The sequence below is a fragment of the Balaenoptera ricei genome, chromosome 13 (genome assembly GCF_028023285.1).
Source record: "Balaenoptera ricei isolate mBalRic1 chromosome 13, mBalRic1.hap2, whole genome shotgun sequence".
NCBI lineage: Eukaryota > Metazoa > Chordata > Mammalia > Artiodactyla > Balaenopteridae > Balaenoptera > Balaenoptera ricei.
The window spans coordinates 64118013-64132765 of NC_082651.1; the positions used below are offsets into that span (position 1 = coordinate 64118013).

At 36.9% G+C, this 14753-nt stretch overlaps 2 protein-coding genes across 4 annotated transcripts in view; one reads left to right on the forward strand and one right to left on the reverse strand.

Annotated features, from left to right (window-relative positions):
- Positions 1-5799: 5799 nt before the first annotated feature.
- Positions 5800-13290, reverse strand: CRIPT (CXXC repeat containing interactor of PDZ3 domain). Its single transcript, XM_059943428.1, has 5 exons — positions 13179-13290; positions 11099-11164; positions 10289-10343; positions 7028-7131; positions 5800-6711 (listed from the first exon to the last, which is right to left on the reverse strand). Exons 1-5 carry the CDS (start codon positions 13192-13194, stop codon positions 6647-6649), a joined length of 306 nt encoding a protein of 101 aa, XP_059799411.1. The 5' UTR covers positions 13195-13290; the 3' UTR covers positions 5800-6646.
- Positions 13291-13305: 15 nt separating this feature from the next.
- Positions 13306-14753, forward strand: part of PIGF (phosphatidylinositol glycan anchor biosynthesis class F) — a 45960-nt gene continuing 44512 nt past the window's right edge. Inside the window, exon 1 of one of the 3 annotated variants that reach the window (XM_059943421.1) lies at positions 13306-13532. Coding sequence is in view for 1 of the 3 variants with exons in the window: in XM_059943420.1 (XP_059799403.1) it covers positions 13907-14179 (273 nt within the window). In the remaining 2 variants the exon portion in view is untranslated. The other 2 variants (XM_059943422.1, XM_059943420.1) reach the window with 2 other exon arrangements.

Genomic DNA, 14753 nt, shown 5'->3' on the forward strand with positions numbered 1-14753 from the left:
GAATCTTTTATCAGGTCTTTCAAATCTGTCCCTTCATTTCGATTCTCCTAGTATCACCTTTGTCTAGTTCCTATTCTTTTTTTTTTTCTGCTAGAATTGTTGCTTTTGAACCAGTCTCTCTCTTTATATTCTTTCAATATATTTTCTTTGTGCCTATCATCACTCTTTACTTTTACAATTTTACATTAATTTGATGGGTTGTTTATTAAGTTCTTGCTTATGAGCAAAAAACTTGGAACCAATAACAGTAGTCTGATTAGGGATGTGAATGTAGTATAGATCCAATAAATGTTAGCTGATTCGAAACAAGTATTTACTAACATTTATTCACTTACCAAATTTATCTGGGAGGCAGCACACACACAAAAGTTCCCCAACTTTTTTTCTGTAGTAACAGACTAATGAATGACATTCACATGTATAATTCTCCTGCTTGCTTACTTAGATTTTTTATAAACTTAAAACTATTTTTAATTACAAAACACATGACCAGTATTAAAAAATACAGAGTTCTGGGGACCTCCCTGGCGGTCCAGTGGTTAAAGACTCCATGCTCCCACTGCAGGGGGTTTGGGTTCGATCCCCGATCCAGGAACTAAGAGGCCGCATGCCACGTGGTGCAACCAAAAGTAAAAAAAAAAAAAAAAAAGAAAATCAGAGTTCTGCAAATAATGATGCTGGAGGCCCGGGTTCTCACTGTGGAAGAAGATACAAATATGGAATGGGTAAAGACAAGGAAGAACCCTGTGGGGTTGGATTGGAAATGGAGATATCAGAAAAACTGGTGATTTTTAATATATGTTTCCTAGTTCTTTCTGTTGAAGGGGCCTAGAAACAATGACACCCAGCAGGCCCAGATCTTAGTTTCTAAACACCATTCTCTACTAAAAGAAACTAAGGATCTTTGAAGAAATGGCTGATTCCAGGCATAGGGTGGAGGGAAAAAAACAAGATAAACTTGGAACATTTTGTGCTGAAAAGTAAGAAATTTCTCAAAGAATGATAAAAACATGTCAAAAAGACCCAGAAGCCAGCCTAAAAGGTCTCCCACTGGCCAAATATGGGGCAATTTGACATTAAAACAAATGAGAGTAACAGACTCAATAAGATAGGAATTTATGAGTTCATACTAATATAAGTGAGAAAGAGAAGTCTTTTCCTTACAGTAGAATGCCAACTAGTAAATGTAGAAGGAGTGACAGAATTGGAAAACCACAATCTGGCAGCCATCAGAGTAGCAATTAATTCAGCCAAGAAACATCACTGGATGCTAAACTTAGTGTATGCAAATTTGCTGAGAAACAGAATATTTACAGTCTCTAAGTATCTCCCCACAAAATGCTTGTTAATTTAAAAGAAAAAATTAAGAATCTTTACAGTGGAAAAATCTAGCAGATACCACCTAAAACAAGTGATCAAAATTAACAGCTTGTGATGGGACAACTGATATCAGGATATGATGCACTGAAAAGGACACAGCATCACTTCTATGATATTCCTGTCAAAAATGCATAAGTTCAATCTAATCATAAACAAACATCAGAAAATGTCAAATTAAGAGACACTATAAAGTAACTGGTATATGTTTTTCACGACCTTGACATTTTTGAAAGACAGGTTGAAGAACTGTTCCAGACTGAAGGAGACTAGAGACTTGACAACTAAATGTAATGTGTTATCCTGGATTGGATCCTGGACTATTTTTTCCCCCCAACAAAGGCCATTACAGGAACGACTAGTGAAATATGGAAAATATTAGATAATGTATTATATTAACATTATATTAATGCTAATTTTCTGATTTTGATAATTGTGCTGTGGTTATAGAAGAAAATATCCCTGTTCTTAGAAAATACACACTTAAATATTTGGGGTAAAGAGGAATTATCTGTAACTTATAACACTCAAGTGGTCAGAAAAAAAGCATTTGGGGCTTCCCCGGTGGCACAGTGGTTGAGAATCTGCCTGCTAATGCAGGGGACACAGGTTCGAGCCCTGGTATGGGAGGATCCCACATGCCGCGGAGCAACTAGGCCCGTGAGCCACAACTACTGAGCCTGCGCTTCTGGAGCCTGTGCTCCACAACAAGAGAGGCCACGATAGTGAGAGGCCCGTGCACCACGATGAAGAGTGGTCCCCGCTCGCCGCAACTAGAGAAAGGCCTCGCACAGAAACGAAGACCCAACACAGCCAAAAATAAATAAATAACCCATTAACTTTAAAATAAAACTTCAACAAAAAACAAAAAACAAAACAAAAAAAGCATTTATTCTATACTCATGGTAAATAGATAGATAAAGGGAAACCTTTTCCTTAGAGTAGAATGACAATTAATACAGAAAGAATAATGTAGTTAGAAAAATCACAACTTTTTAAACAGCACAGTAAAAATTTATTCAGACAAGAATTATCAAAAGATGCTAAATCTAGGAGGGGAAGGTTTGATGAGGAACAGAATATCAATCAACCTGGTCTCAAACTTTCTCCTCACAAATTATCTAATCACAAAAGAAAAAATGGGAACTATACAGTGGAGAAACTGGACAACATCTTACCCAAGTGATCAAATTAACATCACCAATAATAGGCAATGGGACATTCTGGGAGTCTGGATGTGACCCTGGGAGGACATATCACTCATAGTATTTCAGCCCATATTGCATAACCCGAATCTAACCATAGGGAAGAATCAGAAAAACCCAAAAAGAAGAATAATCTATACTTTCACTGTCCTGTATTCTTCAAATAAATCAATACTATAAAAGACAAAAAAAGCCTGAAGAACTGGTCCAGATTAGAGTCATGATAATCAAACATATGATCCTGGACTACATCCTGTAGCTGAAAACAAAAATTACCAATCGAACAGCAAATGAAATTGGAATAGGGACTGTAGATTAGATGAAAGTATTATATCAATGTTAAATTCCTGAATTTGATAACCAAACTTAGTATGATTGTTCTTATGAAGTATAAACGTAGTATTAAAGGGTATGATGTCTGCAGTGTATTCATCATGTGATCAAGAAAAAAAACATGTAACAAGAGATAGAGAAAAAATGGTAAAGTAAATAGGAGAAACATTAAGAAGTTGAAATGCAGAATAATGTATATATTTCTTCTGCTTGAAATTCTCAAAAAATATATATACATATCTATGCATGTAAATATGTATTTCTAAGATACTAAAATTATTAGTACTCTCCTGCTCCCCCAGGTAAGGGAACTAGAAGCTAAAAAGTATTAGGTAGTTGGCATGAGGCTTAAAGGGTTGTCTTTCTTTTCTCAACCCTTAGTTCCACCCCAAAGAGAAAAACAGTACTAGCAGCTTTCAGATGTCTTCTATCTGTATACATAAACTTCTGCACATATATGTAATTCCTGTACCATTTTGATGGCTGCATATTTTAATGAATGAATGAACTTAAGAAGTGTTCTTGTTGGAATTTAAGTTGTTTCTGACATATACACACATTAAATACAATCTGAAATTTTTTAAAAAACATGCTATTTACTCTAATAAAAGCTATGTTTGATCTTAATCCTGTCATCTTAACGTTATCGTTTCTGTTTTTATGTCTTCTTTTTAAAAACTACTTTATGTTCATGTTTTATTTTGGGAATTTCTTCCTCATTTAATAACTTCTATTCAATTTATGGGAGTCATATTGTTATTTCAACAATATGAAGGTTTATAATACTTAAACTATTCTGAGGTATAATACTGACAAATTTCTTCATAGGAGAACCTCAGTCTGGCTGTTGGATCATTTACAGAAGAAGGCTAGTCAAGGCATGTATATGAAACATGAGCTGGGGAAGTCCAGACCCCAGCTGATACATGAGAAATATAGTTTCCCAAAGTTGACCAACCCAGATGTTGATGGATCTGGGTCACTCTCTTAACCAGGTCCTATTATGGGTCTCTTGTATTGATTTTAGTTTAAAATCGCCAATTAAACCATGAGAAGATACTTCTTGCCCTCAGAGCTGTTGTTATTTATTATATTTTGCATTATCCTTATGATCTTTCTGGGTAAGAATAAGAATGTATCCTAGGGAAAAAAACCTTATAGATAAATTAAACAGTTAAAACTTTAAATACTTTCCATAGTATTTTAAAACAAATAAAAATGTGATATCTATACTATATATATCATCATGTTATCTATTCTTCCATTTTATAATGTTATGTATTTATACTGCACTTGGCAATGAGGAATACTTTTTTGGTGTTCCACAGTAAGCTGCAGGTTTCAAAAGCAGAAGTCCTGTACCTCTGAAGGCAGCATAAGAAAAATCTTTGTCTGAAACCTCAAGGTGAATAGAGAGCCCAGAAATAAACCCACACACCTACCGTCAATTAATCTTCAACAAAGGAGGCAAGAATATACAATGGAAAAAAGATGGTCTCTTCAGCAAGTGGTGTTGGGAAAGTTGGACAGCCACATGTAAATCAATGAAGTTAGAACACACCCTCTCATCATACACAAAAATAAACTCAAATTGGCTTAAACACTTAAATATAAGACATGATACTATAAAACTCCTAGAAGAGAACATAGGCAAAACATTCTCTGACATAAATTGTACCAATGTTTTCTTAGGTCAGTCTCCCAAAACAATAGAAATAAAAGCAAAAATAAACAAATGGTACCTAATCAAACTTACAAGCTTTTGTACAACAAAGGAAACCATAAACAAAATTAAAAGGACAACCTACAGACTGGGAGAGAATACTTACAAATGACGTGACCAACAAGGGCTTAATTTCCAAAACATACAAACAGCTTATATAACTCAACAACAAAAAAACAAACAACCCAATCAAAAAATGGGCAGAAACCCTAAATAGACATTTCTCCAAAGAAGACATACAGATGGCCAACAGTCACAAGAAAAGGTGCTCAACATCACTAATTATTAGAGAAATGCAAATCAAAACTATGATGAAGTACCACCTCACACCAGTCAGAATGGCCCTCATTAAAAAGTCTACAAATAACAAATGCTGGAGAGAATGTGGAGAAAAGGGAACCCTCCTACACTGTTGGTGGGAATGTAAGTTGGTGCAGCCACTATGGAAAACAATATAAAAGCTCCTCAAAAAACTAAAAATTGAACTACTATATGATCTAGCAATTCCATTCCTGGGCATATATCCAGACAAAACTACAATTCAAAAAGATACATGCACCCCTGTGTTCATAGCAGCACTATTCACAATAGCCAAGACATGGAAACAACTTAAATGTCCATTGACAGATGAATGGATAAAAAAGATATGGTATGTATATACAATGAAATATTACTCAGCCATAAAAAAGAATGAAATAATGCCGTTTGCAGCAACATGGATGGACTTAGAGATTATCCTACTAAGAGAAATAAACCAGAAAGAGAAAGACAAATACCATATATCACTCATATGTAGAATCTAAAATATGACACAAATGAGCCTATCTAAGAAACAGAAACAATGTGGGCGGGGTGGGGAGGGAGATGGATTGGGATTTTGGGGTTAGCAGATGCAAACCATTATATATAGAATGGATAAACAACAAGGTCCTACTGCATAGCACAGGGAACTGTATTCAATATCTTGTGATAAACCATAAAGGAAAAGAATTTTAAAAAGAAGGTATATATATATATATATATAACTGAATCACTTTGTTGTACAGCAGAAATTAACACGTTATAAATCAACTTTACTTCAATTAAAAAAAAAAAAGGAAACCTCAAAGTAGTCTTTCAGCAGTCTATGTTATCTATATACTTAAAAAAAGAGTCAAAATGTTTGCTTAGTCTATTTATTTTTGGTGGGGGAAGGAGAAGAGGAGGAGGTTAAAAAGAGTTAGGTTTCTGCTTCAAAGCGCTTTCCCAAGGAATGGTGATTCATTCGTTACACATCATCATGGATGCACACTGTTCTCCTGGCTTTCATGATGGTCTGAGTTCAAGGTAATATGTGTAATGTGTGTTTTTCTGAAAACCAGTGTATTCATTTGGATTTATGTGGGGTGTTTCTTGCGTCCCCATTCTCATATGAAAGGTATTGGCACTTTGGCTTCAAGAACAAATAAAAAATAACATAGATACAACTTTTGTTTGATTTGGGCCTGGGCTAATTACTTAAGGAACTATTTAGCAATAATGATCTCAGATATTTAAATGCCTTATGAAGCTGCAATTAATTAAGGGACTGCTGATCCTAAGAACTATGCAACCAAAAGGGAATGAGGGAAGAATTCCAAATCTGGATGCCAAGTTCAAAGCCAAATATCAATAACCTCCTTCTCACACTTTTGCAATATCTATAAAGTAGAGGGAAAGGATAATAAAAATTACATGAGTAATGATAAATAAAAAGTGCATACAGAACTGGGAAAATATTTTTGCGTTAAATTTGTCACTTATTCCAGTTCAATAAGATGTTTGTAAGGAAAATAAAAACTTAAGGCAGAAAACTAGTTACACTGCTGCTGTTCAGAACTTCTTGAGAGCAAAAAAATGAATACCAATCTACTTCCCTGGTTTAAACTTGTCTTAAGACATGTTATTTTGTAACTTGAACATCTATATTATGCCTTGAAAATTCAAGCAAAAAGTAAAATCATACGGAAAGCCAGAAACTTCAATACATCTAGACAGACGTTTGCTTGTAGTTTTTGGTATCCAAAACCTTTTTTCCACACATAGAGCAGATGCCTAAAACAAACAAACAAAAAACTCATGTAAGTAGTCAAATGTTAATAACAATAATACTAATCAAATAGCTAACCAATACAAACTATTTGGTTTATTTAAGTCACTCCTGAAGCTTAAAACATAATTTAACAGCATCAGAAAAGAAAAAAAGAAAATATATACTTTTAACTATGACAAGTTCTAAGTTTATTTTTGCCTTAGAAAAAAGACCATTTGACTAATTTATGAAGGGCTACTCCTTTACTATGTTATCCAAATCAGTATCAAAAGAAGTAGGTTTGATATGAATTCAAAAATGGTATTAAAGGAAACTTACCCTTTTTGTAGGCACAGCCCTGGCAGTAATGAGAACCTGGCTGGTGCACAGAACTTTTACAAATTCTGCAAGTGGAGAACTTATTCTTTCCATATGGATCAAATCTAGAGATTTTTTTTTTAAAGAAAGAAAAATGTACAATAGAAATACTCTTAAATAACCTCACTTAAGTAACAAATGTGATTAATTCATGCTCTCTGTTCCCTCTATCAAGCTCTACAATTGATAGGCATAGCACTCTTCTAACTGGCTACTCTCTTAATATGTCTCCACACTTCTGCCCCTCCCATGTAAGCTGTATGCTTGTAAAGAGTCAGCTGTACTTAATCCCAAACCTGTTTATAACAGTTGTATTTGTCAATCTATTCATGTGATATAATTAAATATTATGGAAACTCATGAAATGAGAGTACAAAAAGAGTGATTGATTCTATTAAAAACTAAGTGAATACTTTAGGATGACCAGGTAAGTGTGAATCATTAAAACTGCTATGGAATTAGGCATGGGTAAGAAAACTTAAAAATTGAGGAAAAACCCTAAGTGGAAGGACTTGGTACTTTACAAGTGTCAGTTCTTGCTCTACCTTAAAGATACTGGAAATATATATTCTGGTTATGATTTATGTAAGGAAAATTATAAAGTAGACTCATTCAAAAAGCCTTGTCTCAATGCCAAATGACTGATGAATGCATGTACAGTTACGTGCTTTGACTTAAAATAAGGTATGTGTATCTTTTAATGATTGCCCACTTTAACTGACATTTTCAATTAACTGATGCAATCCCTTTGGATAAAAAAGTTTCTACTAAAAAAAATGTGACCTTACAGTGACTGGAGGGCAATATAACTTTAGAGGAAATACTTCCCATTAAATTGGCAATAACTTTTTGTAACCGTACTCATATACTGAATACCAACACTGTCCTAGACCTGGTTTCTTCTCTTGGGTATGATACAACAGCTCATTTTTAAAGGTTAATTTTTCCAAATCCAAAAGAATGTCACTTTACTTCCCACAAGAGAAGTTAAGAGTGGACACTATTCTTCCTTTTAATAATAAGCTCAATGTGTTTGGACCTACATGTCTAGAGATTACTTTTTCTTAAAACCATATTTTATTCTAAAATGTACATTTTAATGTCTCAGAAATCTTACGTACACTTTCCAAAGTGAGATATTTAAAATACCCAAAAGTAATAGCTACTTATTAATGACACTGAAGTAAGTTTGGGAGCATAAAGGAACTGGAAGTACTTAAAACTATACACTCTGTAAAAAATAACAACTTGGTCAATAATAACTGCATGGTCTTAGAAGACATCAATAAGTCAGTCAACAGTACATAATGTGACAATGCACTGAAGTTTAAGTCTATCATGCTATTTTATACCCACTATTTAATAAGCACCTTTATGTGTCGGGCACTTTACGTATTAAAAGCTTTATTATTATTATTAAATACCAAAGATGAACTTGACAGACAAAGCCTCTGCCCTCATCAAGCTGACATTCTAGTGAGAGGAGACAGGTAATAAGAAAACAACCACACTTTTAGGATAGTAATACCTGTTGTAGAGAAAATTCAGAGAGGATACTGTGGTGGACATGAGGGGAAGGAAGGAAGACATTAGTTTAGATGCTGGTTAGGGACCTCTCTGAGGAGGTGACATTTCAGCTGAGACCCAAGTAACAAGAAAGAGCCAGCTATGTAAGCTCTTAGCGATGCATTCTAGGAAGAGGGAGTAGTAAGCACAAACCTCTTCCAATGGGAGTGGGCTTGGCATATCTGATGCAGGAGTTGGCACAATAGGAAGTGAGAGAGGTAGGAGGGGCCAGATCACAGAAGACCCTGTAAGAACATGGTATGGGACCTAGCTTTTATTCAATGTAAAAAGAAAACCAATGCAAGGTTTTGAGCAAAGGAGTTACATGCCCTTTAAAGGACCACCCTGGTTATTAAGAGAATGAACTATAGGGAACCAGAGAGGAAGCAGGGAGACAAAGTTATTAGAATACCCAAGTAAGAAACAATGATGGTTTAGAAGAGGGTAATAGCAGTGAGATGAACAGAAGCAGGTGTATTTAGGCTATATTTTGGTAGTACAGCCAAAGAACTCGCTGGTGGATATGGGAAGTGAGGGAAATTAAGAAATCAGTGAGGGATTCCAGTTTTGCACAGCTAGCTCGGACCATAGAGCAATGATGAGAAGACTATGATTTGACTGAAGGAAAAAGAGGTTGCCTGTCAGACATCAAATTGGAAAAGTCAAGGAAGCAACTGGATATATGTTTGGAGCTCAGAAAAGTCAGGACTGAGATATACATGTGGAATTCATTAACATACAGTTTGAATTTAAAGCCATTGGACTAAAGTCACTTGAGGAGAGATCATAAATTTATAAATAGAAAAAAAACAGGTCTAGGATTGAGACCAGAAGCACTCAATTGAGAAGGAACAGCTAGTGAGTTAAGAGGAAAGGAGAGTGTAGTATCTCAAAGCCAAGAGAATAAAGGGTTGCAAAAAAGAGAGAGTTTTCGAAAGGTTAAGTAAGGTAAGAACAGAGAAGTAGCCATCAGTTTTAAAGGTCACGTGTGATCTTGACAAGAGTAGGTTTAGGAGTGTGGTGGAGATGGAGGCCTGACTAGAGTGGCTGAAGGAGTGAATAGAACTTAAGGACAATGAGAAAGTACTATTTAGATAAGGCTTTTGAAAACTTTTTCTGTAAAAGGACGCAAGGAAATGGGATGGCAGCTGGAAGGATTCATGGAATTTTTAAGACTGGATATAACAGAGCATGGTGTCAAAAATCGTTTTTATGGTGGGAGACATTTTTATCTCCATTCCTAGGTAAAAAAGTAACGTTCAGAAAAGTTAAGAACTGGTTTAACTTGCTTAAGGTTACAGAGCTAGACAGTAACAAAATCTAGATTCAAATTTAGGTCTGACTCCAGAGCTCATGACCTGTCCACATTTCTCTGCGGCCTCTGATTTGCAGGAAAATTAAGAACTAGAAAAAATAAGTCATGCTTTCTGGTGAAATTATAAAAATAATATATAATATCTTTATATATTGATACAGTAAAAATGAACAGGGTGAAATCAGCAGGTTATAACAGACAGCTTGGTTATGCATGCTTGGAACTATCTAACTCTATGTTTTATCACAACAGAATGAGGCAAAACAAATTCATTCCAATACACTTAATATTAAAAAGAGTGGAAATTTATATGACTGCTTTATAGATGCTCTTATACCTACCTTGCTTTTTTTGAGGTCAAAGCTTTATTTTCATTCAGCTTTCTTCCACCACTTTCTGCATTGAAATATACATGTATTTTAGTGTGTTACGTCTACACATTTCACACATGACACATACATGAAACACTTAACAATTAGTTAGAAAGTTCATTTTTTGACCTCCTACCAATAGACTAGCCTATATCAAAATTTTAAAAAATTTCATTTAGTAGCCAGGTTTCAAAGACACTACTTAAAAAAAAAACACAATTATTTACTAGGAAAATAAAAATTTGGATAAAAGGCAATCATTTTATTTCTCAGACTCAAAGTAGGACTTTAGGAATGGGTCTATATTTACTCTATCTAATGTAAAATCTAGATGCCGCTACTTTGGTGCCATTGATCTTGAATACAGTAAAAATGTTTCTTTTTCTTCCCTTTGAAAACATCTTCACTGTATTTAATGATTATGAAAGTGAAAACATTTAAATAATTTGTTCAAGAATATAAAAATCAGGTGAGGAGAGGGGGGCTTTCAATACTAACCCTAATTAAGCTGAATCAAATCAATTACTGTGATATACTCATTGCTTAAAAATCATTTAAATATTTTGCTATCTCCTGCCTATCAAATTAGGAACCCTGACATGTCACTGAGAGAACTAAATAGAAAAGATATTAAATTGTTGGGGTATCTAGTATTCCTTAATGTTTAACAGATAAAATACATTGTACACATAACAACATATTTTACAAATAATGTAAAAGTGAAAACATTATTCACAGGAAGTATCTGATTCAGTTTCCATGTTCTAAAAGGAAAAATACCTGTGGTATTCCTTGCACCATCTTTCCATGTATCTGGAGTGATAACAGTACCAAGTTTCTTTTCACCTGTTGTAACAAGACAGTAAAAGTAAGGGGGATTAGTGTTTACTATTTAATAAATACACTACATTGTGCCTAAAGTTCCCAATGGCATCGCCAGTCATATTACGTACAAGCCTGTTAATGCTGGGGTCAGGGCCAGTGAACTGAGACTTAAGATATTAACTGTGGGCAATGGATAACTGATTCTTCAGTAAAATTTGTGGATAATAGTATGGCTTATAATAGGCTTCCTCTGTACATGTAGCCTTTAAACAAATCTGATAAATCTATTCATTCCATAAATATTTACTAAGCATCTCTGATGTATAAGCCAGTGTACAAAGTACAGATAAAAATAAAATGAATTAGATAAAGCTCTAGATTTCAAGGAATTTATAGCACACTGATTTCTCTAATAGTAGTCCTTAACCTGAGTTTCACAGGTAGACCTTAGGAGATATATGAACAAGATTAAATTGTACACAAACCTTTTGTATATCCATTTTTTAATAGATTATGTTAAGTCTACAGCTTTCATCACATTCTCAAAGGGCTCAGAGAACCAAAAAAAAAAAAAAAAGTTAAGAATTATTCAACTAAAATATAAGCTGGAAAGTAAATAGTATGACAATTGAGAGCTCAAGTACTAGGAGAAATTCCATGGAGGAAGAAATAACCTTGGCTAGGGAACTCCAGTGAAGCTTTGTGGGGAAGGCAATAGAGAGGGTTAGTGGCAATGAGACTGTGAAGAAAGAGGAGAAAAGAGGATGAAGGTAAACTGGATAAGGGACACATCCTGCGGCAAGGCACTGAAAACTCAGGGTACATATGGGCAAAATAATTGTTTGGTTTGGCTGAAGTGAAAAGGGTAAGGGTCAGTGAAAATGCAGTTAAAAAGGTAAGCTGAGGCCTCATTGAGGAGGGTCCTCCTGAATGCCAGGTTCCAAATATAGAAATCCCAAATTATTCTCTGCACCCTGAGAATTTATTCAAGTAACCATCCATGGTCATTCTTTCACTTAATATAAAAACTGTGATTCAAACTCAAGGGCATCTGTGTTCAAAGTTTTATATACTATAGGGATATAAACAAAGTGGATCACGTTAATTAGATAATTATCAGGATAAGAGGACTTGAAATTGTCACAGAAGAGTCAGACATATCTAGCTGTAGGAAAAAGGGATTTGGGGATATGACAGCTCTTTTAAAACACATAATCAGTTTGTGAGGTCAAAAAATTATAAGATATTTTCTAGAAATCTCAAGGGTTGGCATTAGAATCACTGAATGGCAACTATAAGGAGGAAAGACTTTTCTAAAAGCCAGTGAAATCTACACAAACTGCTTTGAAGGTGGTGAGATTCTCCTACTCCTGTGCCTCAATCCTCTATGCATTCATGCAAAGAGCATTTAAGCCATTGGATGGGATACTGACTTAGGTTTGTTAGATAAAATACAGGACACCCAGTTAGATTTAAATTTCATATAAACAATGAATACTTTTTTTTTTTTTTTTTTGGTAAAGAGTGTCCTAAAAGTGCATAGTTTGGGACAAAGCACTTACAGTAGTGAGGAGCAGCAAACAGAGCCAAGTCTCAAATATTGCACAGGACATACTTACACTAAAAATTATTTGTTGTTTTCCTGACATTCAAATTTAACTGGGCGTCCGGTACTTTTATTTGCTAAATCCAGCAACTCTAGATGCTGTGGAAGTGACTTTTAAGATCCATTCCAATCCGGCGGGTCTGTGAAGGGAGGAAGCCCGTCAAGAAGCAGTACAGGATGATACCCGGGGTTGATGGGAAGCAACGGAAATAGACAAAGAGGTGCAAAACTGAGACCACTCTGAATGCAAATACAGGACGATACGGTCGTTGGGGAGGGCAGGAATGGTCAAAGGGCAGGATAGGAGGACAGAGGCTAGAATCAAGGACCTGTGGCCGAAGGAAAAACAAAGAAAGAGCAGAGTTCCCGGGGAACTCCAGTTAGGTTCTCCCAGCCTCCTTCTCCCGCAGAAAAGTCTCCTTAACTCACATTTTTCGCACACCATCCTTCCGCGACGATTCCCTCAGCCGCAGGACGAGAGGCAGCTGGAAGACGTTAACAAAACAGCCAGAGAAGCACTCCCCTTCCGGGTTACGAAAATCCACTTCCGGCCCTTCCGCCCTCCGCCCCGCCTATCCTACACCTGGAAAGCCGCGGGAGGAATAAACGCGAGTGGGAAGGCGGGGCTGCCTTTTTGGCCCGCCTCTCCACTTCTGCGATTGGCTGTGAGGCCTTGGGTCTCCTTCCCACAGGCCTGCGCCTGCGCGAGGCACAGGATTCCGAGTCACGCCTGATGGTAGGAGGTGGTAACCCTCCGTTCTCTTCCGCGGGCGGGAGAGTTAGGTAAGCCCAGCGCGAGCCTCCCGGCGCTGCAAGCCACTTCCGGCAGCTGCCCAACTGGCCGGCAATCTCTGCCCCCGGCTGGTCCGCGCCTGCCGGCCCCTCCAGCGCCGCCCTTCCTGCGTGACCCAGGGGCTGCCCTAATGGACTGGCCTCTTTCGGATCCGACTTTCTGTGTCTGTCTCTTCTTTTCTCTCGATGTCCACGCTTGTGCTCTTTGATTATGCTTCTCAATTCGTCCCTCGTTGCCCACACTCCCGTCGGCTGAGGCTTGGGCAGAGTTCGGAGCTACCCACTTTGGGCTGGAGCCGCAGGTTAAGGTCCGCGATTCCCGCGAAGGCTCCTCTAGGAGCCGCTCAGAAGAGCCTTCTCTCCCGATGCAAGGCTTGAGGACTCGGGCCAGGTCAGACCGTGGAGGCCGGGGCCCTGGCCACCCGAGGAGGCACCTGACGGGAGTCCTCCTGGGCTCGCCAGGGCCTAACACAGGGCTGGTTTCTCAGGAGGGGCAACACTGGACCAACTCTTCGTTCGTTCATTCATTCATTCAGTCATTCAGCAAGCATCCGACTTTGGGTACCACTCACTGTCTTAGGTCCAGATCTGCTTCTGTCAGTTGCGATTCTGAGGGTGGCCCAGAAAAATATCTGAAGGTGTGTCTATTGAGAGAATATATTCTGGATTCCCTTCCCAGCCCCTCAGCTGAGGCTAGGACCTGTGAGAAACATTTCCTTTCTCCTTTCCTGCCATGCATTCTTTTCTCGACCCCCTAGTGCGTATCTTTGTATCAAAGAGGCTAGGTTTTGAAATGGCTTTAGCACTTGGGAGGTTGGGACCTTGGAGTGTTTCCTAATCTGTCTTAGCCTGTTTCCTTATCAGTAAAGTGTTTGCCTTGTAAAAATAGTGTGAATTAAACGAGGAGAGTGTTAGTATAAGGCGTGGATTCGCCCCTTTGCCCCAGTGGGCGCCCTGTGTGTGTCTATAAAATATACACATATATATATATATATTTTTTTTTTTTCTGGAATATTAACCACAGTGTAACATGTGGACTACTACTTTAATAAAGTCATTACTTAACATTAGTCAATACTATGTATAAGCTATCTGTTAGGTAATTTGTAAATACATATATAAAATAACATGTTTTATATATATAGAGAGAGAGAGAGAGAGAGACAGAACGTAAATATTTTTCCACCTTCCATTCATGTTCTGCTTTTGATT